General features: G+C 54.6%; 1 protein-coding gene across 1 annotated transcript; it reads right to left on the bottom strand.

The window, feature by feature from the left end:
• Nucleotides 1-902: 902 nt before the first annotated feature.
• Nucleotides 903-9,525, bottom strand: Tamalin (trafficking regulator and scaffold protein tamalin). Its single transcript, XM_046436361.2, has 8 exons — nucleotides 9,188-9,525; nucleotides 7,170-7,219; nucleotides 4,948-5,002; nucleotides 4,757-4,859; nucleotides 3,253-3,346; nucleotides 3,092-3,158; nucleotides 2,821-2,887; nucleotides 903-2,117 (listed from the first exon to the last, which is right to left on the bottom strand). The coding sequence occupies exons 1-8, from the start codon at nucleotides 9,437-9,439 to the stop codon at nucleotides 1,606-1,608; spliced, it is 1,200 nt and encodes a 399-aa protein (XP_046292317.1). The 5' UTR covers nucleotides 9,440-9,525; the 3' UTR covers nucleotides 903-1,605.
• Between the last annotated feature and the right edge of the window lie 458 nt (nucleotides 9,526-9,983).

The raw sequence follows: 9,983 nt of genomic DNA, 5'->3' as shown, positions 1-9,983 counted from the left end.
CTTGCCCTAGATTACCTCAAAGAAGGTGGTGATCACCTCTGGAGATGTTTTGGCACACTATATTGAGGACCTACTGTGCTAGGATTGGGTAAGAATAAAGCAGTGACTCAGACAGAAACAGTCCTGGGCCCTGCTGTAAACGCGTGCAACCTATTAGGTGGGCAGGGCAGGCAAAATGCAGAACCTGTCAGAACTCAGGCAGTTTGGATGGCAGTGCTTACTGTGATGGAAAGAAAAGAGGGCTGTGTCAGAGGAGGGTGACTGCATGTTTGCTGAGGTGGGAAGGCAGAGCCTGCAACTGGAGGAGTCAGCCTTGGGAAGAGCCCGTGCAGAGGGAGGGGCCTGAAGCCAGGGACAGCCAGCATCCAGTCCCAAAGCAGGGAGTAAGAGTCGGGGGCACAAGATAAGGAGGCAGGCAGAGGTCGGACACTGCAGCACAGGAGTTAGAATCTCCTTTTTGAAGTATGGCTTCCCATTGAGGAGCTCTAGAAAAATGGGGTGACCAGTAACTGGGCCAGAGACAGGCTGTTGGGTGGATATGGCAAAGTGCCCTGCTGATTTGGCTTTTGTCCCTACAGGGAGACCTGAAGGGCTGGAAAAGAAAAAGGGAAGCAAACATTCACATTGGGATTTAGGGATAGTGAAGGGTTTTAGACAAGGCTGTTGTGGGTACTCAGGGAGGGAGGCTTAAGATGCACTGTTCTGAAGAGGGTGTGGGGCTCCCATTCAGGCCCATACATGTAGGTTAAACCTCCCAGACTATTTCTCTGGCTTCAGGCTGCAAGAAAATGAGGTGTAAATATAGTGCGTGTGAGTGTATGTGTTTGGAGGGGGGTGCGCGATGAAGTCAGAGCTTGCCGAGCCCAGTCCTCCCCCTCAGGCAGTCACCACACTGACACAGATGCAAAAAAACAGTCAATTTTATACAGTTTGTGTTTCAGAAGCAACATAGGCGAAATGGTGGAGCAGTCTGAGCAGTCCCCACCCCACCTGAACATGCCCAATCCTGTTCCCCAAGGGGCACAGAACCCAGGACCCCCTCCTGGCAGGATCCAACTTAGTTATAGGCCCTTGGGAGGGGCCAAGCCCTTAGGGGTCAAGCCAGAGGGAAGGGACCAGCACCTTGCCCCCTCAGGGCCCTCTGATCCCCTGGAATAGCGTGTGTGTAGGGTAGAGGAATGACCCACCCAGGGCCACTTCTCCCCAAGGCTAAGGGGGCTGGGAGCAAGTAAAGCTGAGGAGAGGGCTTCATGGGGCAGGGACCCCCTTCTAGGTGGAGGAGTTTTCCTGGACACCCCACAAGGCACTACTGACCCAGACTGGAGGATAACACATCCATCTTTGGTCCCCAAACCTCTCCCGACCCTGAATGCTTGTTCTCCACCTTTCCTGACTCCTACTGTGGTTTACGGGAGAAGAGGCCTGGGCTCCCTTGCTTTGCAGAGGAAAGCAGAGAAACCATCAGGCTGGCCAGGGCTCGCAAGGACCCTCTCCCGCTGCTCTGGGCTCCTGGGGTCCTTTGGGCCCTGCGCTACCACCCCACTTTGAGCACTGGCTTTTACAAATGAATAAATAAATAAATACCTCCCCCACCCGCCCCCGCCCCTACAGCTGGCTCTCCTCCTCCTCCAGGGAGCGGTTGAGTCCGGGAATGAACTTGAGCAGTCGTCTGCGGAAGCTGCGGTACTTGGTTTTGCGCAGGCCAGGGCCACACAGGGCCTGCTCCCGAGCCTCAGTCCAGAGCGCGCCAGGCGCGCCCCCGCCGCCACCCCCGCTGGGGCCCGCGCACCGAACGCTAGCGCTGCGGCTCAGCGTGGCCCGCGGCCCGGGGCAGGGCACCAAGGTCGGCGCCTCTGCAGGGCTCGGGCCGGGGCCACGCGTCGGGGGCGGCGGGGACGGCAGCGCCCGGGACTCCGTGCCGGTGCCCCCAAAGAAGCAAGTGTGGTAGACAGCGTCCTCAGCGTCGCCCCTGGCCCGACGGGTGCCCCCGCGGGAACCCCCGGGCGCCGCAAGCAGAGGCCCGAAGGGCAGGGAGCCGGGGAGCAGGCCTGCACCGTAGAGGCAGGAGCGCACGGACTCCAAAGTGTCATAGATGCTTGGGTCTTTGACCACCAGGCCTGCCAGGACAGAAGACAATGAGGGAAGCCCCTAAGGCCTAGGGTCAAAGCATACTTTGCTAGGGATGGGGGCGGGGGAGCAGGTAAGAGATCCAGTTCCTTCCTATTGACTATCTATGTGACTCTGGCGAGGCTCCACTGGGAACCCCAGCTTCCCATCTGTAAAACAGCAATTATAAATTCAAATCCTTATGACACCAGGGTCACAAACAAGATTTAAATAAGCTCTCTCTCTCTCTTTTTTTTTTTGTACCAGGGATTGAACCCAGGGGCACTCCACCCCTGAGCCGCATCCCCAGTCCTTTTTTTATTTTTGAGACAGGGTCTCCCTAAATTGCCCAGACTGCTTTGAACTCCCAATTCTCCTGCCTCCACCTCCCAAGCCACTGGGATTACAGGCGCGTACCACAATTCCCAATTAAATAAGCTCTATGAGCCTGGGTGTTCTCATGTGGAATATGGAGATGATATCAACACAAGAGAGCTTATTTAAATCTTGTTTGTGACCCTGGTGTCATAAGGATTTGAAAATAACTAAAAAATATGTGTGCATCAGCCCAGGGCAGTGTGGTACTCAAAGTAGTGGCTAAACAAACCCTTCTTCGCTTTGGAGGGGGCAGTAGCTCACTGGTTATGAGGGGGAATCACAGACCTGGGTGTCTGAAAGGCAGTAAGTGGTCCTTCACATACCCAGTCTACTTACCATGTACCAGTCGCTGTTCCTGAACCATTAGGGACCTGTATTCTCCCCACTTCTCATACAGGGTTTGCTGCAAGACATACCAAGCCCTGCTGTCAGGAGCTAGCACTAAACCAGCAGGACGTGGATGTAGACAGGGGTCAGGGAGTAGACTGAAGAAACCTTAAGGTTAAAGGAGGGTCAGCGGCTGAATGAACCAGTAAAACGGTGGGGCCTGAAGGGCAGGGGCTTGGGAAGTGGACAGTGGAGGTTGGTCAAACTCTGGGTTCCTCACCTTCAGGTACTGCAACCGAGCTTCCAGTTCTGCCTTCCGAATTGATGTCCCATACAGAGTTTCCAGTCTGAGGAGTTAGAGAACCAAAGTCTGAGTGAGCCCACAGGCTGAGGAAACATGAGAGGTTAAGCCCAGGCACCAGGCATCCCACCTGTGCATACCTGAGAATGTTACCAGAAGCCTTGATGATGTCAACAATCTCCCGATGCCGGATGCCTTCCACATTCAGGCCATTGACACTGGCGATGGTGTCCCCTGCCAGGCAGAGAGGTGGTCAGCATCTGCTCCACAGGGCATGAGGGAAGAATTCTAGTCCTCTACCTTGGCCAGAAAGGAGAGGAGCGATACCCCTGAGGAATACTCCTGAACTCCTTCCCCCGAATCCTTCACTGTTTTGGGGAGACCTCTTGGGTGTCTTTTCTACCTCATCCAAAACACATAATCACAAAACCACAGCCATTCCTCCCTATGCAGTGACCACAAGCTTATCCAGATCTAGCACCCCAGCTTAGGTACCTGCGACCTCAGAAGGACTAGACTCTCACATACCCAACACCCTTTAGAAACTCTGTGCCCAAAGGCTGAGCCCTTCCAGGGCCCTGGGCTGCCCCTTGAGCTGGTTATTTCTGTTTAGCCTGATGTGAGACTCAGTTAAGACAGGAAAGAATAAGTAGCATCCAGAATAAATAGATAAAAATGAAGTAGAAATAAATAAAATAGATTAAAAAAATAGTAAAGGCAGGGGGATGAGATTGTGGCTTAGCGGTAGAGCACTTGCCAAGCAAGTGCGGGGCCCTGGGTTTGATCCTCAGCACCACATAAAAATAAATAAACAAAATAAAGGTATTTGTCCATCTTCTCTCTCTCTCTCCCCCACCCCCACTGGAAACCAACACTGGACCCAAGGTGAGTCTCCAGTGCCACTGCAGAGGTTCTGACCCCAGGCAGGGCAGGCCAGCATCTCTAAGCTCCTTTCCCATCTGTAAAAAAGGAGTATGGAACCCTGCTGGAACTGCCTCAGGGATGATCAGGAGGAAGAATGGGTGGGAAACTACTTTGCAAAGTTATCCAAGGGTTGCTAGTAAGTAAACAATGAGGTACGGGACAAAAATTTTGACAGAATGGAGCAGGTGAAGTCAATTCATGGAGTCCCAGGCTGCCCCTTTCTGGGACTTGGGGATTCTGCCTGGATCTCAGGGGTCTTCTACCAGAGGCATCATTTTCTTGTTAGAGGACATGCTTAGGTGCCCCAGACTCGAGTCAGGTTGGGACAGGGTAGGCCCTGACCCCATGACAGGCAGACTCAGTGGAATGCTGCCTCTCCCCAGCTCCTGCCCATGCTGGATTGCCAGGCTGCCAGCAGGAAGCAGCTGGTAGCCCTGCAGCAACAGCCGCCACTTACCAGGCCCTGGCTCTGTGCCCAGGGAATCCCTCACCACACTGTGATGGGTAGACGTGTTATTACCCCATTTTGCAGATGGGGCTGAACAAGATCACACAGTGAATGGTAAATTTTGCCTGGATCCTAAGCCTGGATTCTATTTTTGGTCTTCTCAAAATAGGAAGAGGAAGGAAGACTGATTTCAGGAGCGATTTCTCATCCCTTTCCTTGGGAGAAAGGTCATACCCACTCCCAGAGCCCAGTGTCCTGGGCTCAGGTCCCACCTGGTGTAAGTCCAGCCAGCTGGGCAGGGCTGGACTCATGAACTCGGCAGACAAAGGTCACCATCTCCACACGCTGCTCCTCTCGGTGATGAAGGCCATAAGTCTGTAACAAACAAGGCCAGACAGATAGGTTCATGCATCCCTCAGACTGGCCTCCTGACTGTCAACCCTCTGTACACAGCTTTTCCCACCTGGATCTCAAAGCCGAAAGTCTGGTTATCCTCCTTCTCCAGAGTCAGAACTTTCCTGTGGGAGACATAGGAATCAAGACTGTTAAAATTTAAAGGATTGTAGCAGTCTTAGACCTCAGGTGTCCAAGGAGGCAGGAGTCTGGCCTAGAACATCTAGAAAAGACTCAACAGTCTCCAGTGACAGCTCACAGTCATCACAGATTTTTGGAATGTCCTTTCCAGACCTAAAGCAAATTGTCCCCATGGAGCGTGGGGGATGGAGGCACTGGCAATGGCTGGCCCCAGTGGGGCCAACTATGCTAGAAGGCTCCAGTCTTCTGGTGAGCTCCAAGTATCACTCACTGACAAGCTGAGGCCCCAGATTCGGCCCCAGCCTGGAGCCTCCTCCGGCTCCACAGAACTCAGGGGAAAGAACGGCCCCACCCCCAGAGGCCAGTCACGAGGCTCAGCACAGACCACAGCTGCTCCTCCCAGCTGCGGTGGGGCCAGCCCACCAGATGTGAGGGGCTGGGGGAGGGGAGCCTGAGGCCGCCCCTTCCCGCACTGAAGGCCTGCCCGCCGGACACAATGGTCTGGAGCCACTCCAGGTCCTGGCCTGCTGGGGGAGCCCAGAGTTTCCTCTGCCCATCCCCACCCCCTTCCTTCCCGCCAGCCAGAGGCAGAGTTAAAGCAGCCTCCTAAGGCCCCTTCAAGTCTGAGGACCTCAGAAAGGACCTAGAGAGCAGGCCCCTCAACTTCTAGGCTGACCTAGATATTTCCCTCAAAACTGCACTGCCGGCTCCCATCTGAGCCCTCACCCTGAAGGGCAGGTCCGTTGTTATCCACCCCCGCCCCCAATGTGTGTACTGGGGCAGGCCCAGGGGGTGTGGAAGTTCTGTGTCAGGCTTTCTGAGTTTCTGGAAGGACTGGTGAACTTAACTGCAAAGGGCCAGATGTTAAATATTTTAGGTTTTCTTTGTGAACCCCATACTGCCTCTGTTATATATGGTTGTTTTTATTTTTACAACACCTTAAAAATATAAAAATTAGTTGGTTAGTGCACGTCTATAATCCCAGTGACTAAGGAGGATGACGCAGGAGGACCACAAGTTCAAGGCCAGCCTTGGGAACTTAGACCCTGTCTCAAAATAAAAAATTGAAAGGGCAGGGGGTATAGCTCAGTGGTAAAGCATCCCTGGATTTAATCTCCAGTATCCTAAAAAAAATTGATTAATTTTTGAAAAATGAGTTGGGCACATGCCTGTAATTGTAGCTACTTGGGAGGCTGAAGCTGAAGGATCTCAAGTTTGAGGCCAACATGGGCAACTTAGTGAGACCCTGACTCAAAATTAAAAGGGCTGGAGGGTATAGCACAGTGATAGAGTGCTTGCCTAGCATGCATGAAGCCCGGGTTCAATTCCTAGTCCTGGAAAAAATGGTTTTATGGTACCAATGATTGAACCCATGGGCAATATCCCTAGCCCTTTTATTTTTTGAGACAGAGTCTTGCTAAGTTGCTTGGAGCCTTGCTAAATTGCTGAAGTTGGCTTTGAACTTGCAATCTTCCTGCCTCATCCTCCTAAATCTCTGGGATTATAGGCATGTACCACGGTGAGTGGCATGTTCTCTCTCTCTCTCTCTCTCTCTCTCCATATATATATGTATATATATAAAAAATATATATAGACAATTTTTATATTGGTCATGGGCCAAACAGGCCAATCTGACCAGTAGATCATAATTTGCTGGTCCATTTCAGAGAAATCAAGACTCAAATCAAGGATGGGTCATGGAGAGAGAAGGGAAACTATGGGCTCCCAGGCCCTGTGGTGAGTACCACACCTTAGGTCTTTCCTAAAAGGGATGTCACAGGCTGGAACCCCACTGGACTTGCTGGACCAGGCAGCTTCACGGAAGTCCTGGAGTCATGGCTTAGAACATTACCCCTACTTCCCCCACCCATCATCCAGATCTCACATCTCTCCAGGGAGGGGTAACTGGCAGGGACTGGGGGTGGGCTGAGGAGTACCTAATGATTCAAAAATCCCTGCCTCCTTTCTCTGCCACCCCTTCAGCCAGCCCACACCCACACCTGCCCCTCACTCCCAGCGGGAGAGCCATGCTGAAGAGTAAGAGAATGACTCCCCCAGGCTGGGCTGAGATGCTGTATCTGCTTCCCCCTGCCTACCACCCCAGCACTTCATTCTTTTGGACCATAGCAAGGGCTGGTGGGGGTGACTCACCGCTGCTGTTCAGGACTCTGGCTGAGATTCTTCCAGCGGAATCCTGAGCCCTAGGTGGGAAGACAGTAAAGACAGGTGAGAGGGGGATTGCCCTTGGGCAGATGCTGAGAACCTCATTCTGGGATGTCCCTCTAGTTCTGGACACCGCACCCCGTTTCTCATTGTTTGTCTGTCTCTTCCCAAATCCACACCTGCTTTGTTCCTGGTATAATTATTTGCCACTACTGCAACTATTAATATCATTCCCAGGGTTTCCTTAACACAACTGTTCTCCTTGGTTTCATATGCATAAACCCCTAGGTCTCCTGCTGGTTTCCAAGTTTGGGGCGGGGTCATGACTCTAGAAGGGTCTCCATCACTGTGGGGGAGGGGGTTCAGGTCTTTCAGAACACAAAAATTGAAGCAGGGGCTCTTCCTCAGTGGGATTCTAAGAAATACAGGGCTCCCCTATCAAAGTACTCCAGGGAACCCAAGGCCAGTCTGGTCTCTATCTAATTTTTCAGCCAGACAGTGAGTGGCTTAGGAGAGCTCATGTAAGAAACTCAGGCTTGAAGAGCTGGCAATTCTAACCTGAACATGGCTGAGTGGGGGACAGAAGTGCCAAGTCTCCTAGAATAAAGCCTGTTCCAGGGACCAGCTGTGGATCTCAGTTGCAGGTAGCCAGTGTGCCCAACTACACCTGGGTATCTTACTTTCTGGGACAAAAAACAAAACAAAACAAAAATTGAAGATGTCAAACTTGTCAGTAAGTCTCACTATACTTAAGAGGTTGTTCTGGGGTGAAGAGATGACAAAGTTGAAGATCCCTGCATCTTCAGAGTCCCTGATAAATTAAAGCAATCTCCCTCCCTAAAATTTTAGAAGATGAAAGCCCCATCTGGTTCCAGCCCTTTCCTCACGTGCCAAAACAGCCCAGGGCCTTCCGGGTCTGTGCGCTGGTTAACCCTGTCACCAAGCTGCCCCAAGACAAGGAAGAGAAGGGGGCTCTCTTTCTTCAGAACCAAAGATTAGCCTTATGGGTGGGGACAGTTCCCAAACTTCCCTTCTTTCAACAAGGAAGAAGGACTGGGCAGCACAGAGAGACCCCTTTGTCTTTCATCCCGATTTTCATAAAATGCAAATTCTCAACAAGCTGTTCATTGTGTGGGGGGTGATGGGGGGTAGGAGAGGAGGAGGGGGACTGCATGGGGAAAGGCCACCAGTCCCTTCTCCTTAACCTGGGTCTTGGATCTCTGCTTCTGAGCGCTCAGGTTCCCTTGAGCCAGAGGAAGGGCCTCACGGAGGGGGAGACGCAGAGGGCGGGCGAGGCCCGCATCCTTCCTGCCCCGCGGCGCCCCACGACCCCTCCCACCGCGTCCGGTCCGCCTGAAGTCCAGGGAGCGGTGCCCTGGCACCCCGCACACCAGACGCTTTAGCCCAGGAACCCCGGCACCCCCTCGGAAGGGTGTGCTCTCTGGGGTCCACGACGCCCCAAGCACTTGGGCAGCGTGTGAACTCAGGCGACGCGGCCCCCGCCCCAGTCTCCTACTCCAGGGCTCTAGGACCCTCAACTTGTCTGGGGCGAGCAATGGGACCCCATCCTCACCCCTCCGTCTGCAAGTAGAGAAGCCCGGACAAAGGGAGTCCTGGGGGCTTCGAGACACCTGGACACCAGGAGGCGGGACCCAGGGTGGGGGGAGGCAGCAACCCCGAAGGAGGTAGTCGGAAAAAGGGGATGCTTGGGAGGAATCAGGGCAGGAGAGAAGGAGGAGATGGGGCGGCGGCGCGTGGGGAGTGGAGTTGAGAGCCAGCGAGACTGGGGGCGGCACTGAGGCGGGGGCCACAGAGCAGCGGGGGCCGCTGGTGGGGGGGGGGTTGAGCTTTCTGGAGAACAAGGGGAGTCGACCCAGGTCAGCGAGGTGGAAGGTGGAGGACTCAGTGGACCACTAGGAGAGAATGGTGTGGGGATCAGCTGAGCCCTGAGGAAGGTACACTGCTGGGTAATGAGGCTGGGGGCGCAGGGTTTGAAGGGGACGCACCTTTCGGCGGGGCAGTGTGCCCCCAGACACCGCCAGCGCGCGGTACAGCTCGGCAGGGTGATAGTCTTCCAGCGCCGCATACAGCTCGTCCCCGGTGGGTCCAGGGGTGGCGGCTGCATCAGGGGGGGCCGAGGCCGGGGTCGGGGCCGGAGCGGCGGGAGCGACTTCCGAGTCCGGAGTCCCACCGGCGGGGTCCGGGGCGGCCGCTGCCTCCTCTTTCTGCTGCAGCTTTCTGAGTCGGCGGAGGGTCATGGCTCCGGCGCTGGGCGCCCCTCGGAAGCGGCGGTCGCTCCACTCCGAGGCGCAGGCGGCGGCTGGGGGATGCCAGCCGAACCAGCCGCGTGTGGCCTGCCTTTATAGGCTCGGAGAGGTAGGGAGGCGTCCTTCAGAGGCCTCGCCCCCGGTGCGGTAGGCTCCTCCCCCGGCGGGGGCCGCTGCCCTGGAGCCCCGCCCACAGCATCCGACAGCTGGCGATACTGGGGAAACTTGGAGACCAGAGCGCTCAACGCTGGGGGAAAACTAGCAGCCGCGGGGAGGCGGAGCCAGGGCATCCCCGGCGGGGCCCTTAGTACCTTGAGTGGGGTCTGTGAGGAGGTATTGCACGAGATTTGAAATTTGGGAATGGATGGCTTTAATGATTCATGGAGAGATGGCACAGTAGGAGGTCTCTGTAAGAACTTTTGGGGGAAGATTTGGCGAAATCCAGGGTCTTCTAGGCCAGGGGAGAGAGGCGGTGAGGCTGTGCATGGGGAGTAACGTGGTCCCCAGAGAAGGAGGGAGTAGACATCCTTGTACC

This window comes from Marmota monax, unplaced genomic scaffold (genome assembly GCF_021218885.2).
Source record: "Marmota monax isolate L192 unplaced genomic scaffold, Marmota_monax_Labrador192_F-V1.1 WCK01_AAM20220418_F8-fsc00012, whole genome shotgun sequence".
NCBI lineage: Eukaryota > Metazoa > Chordata > Mammalia > Rodentia > Sciuridae > Marmota > Marmota monax.
The sequence above is the reverse complement of the archived record's forward strand: the minus strand, read 5'-3'. Positions and strand labels throughout refer to the sequence as shown.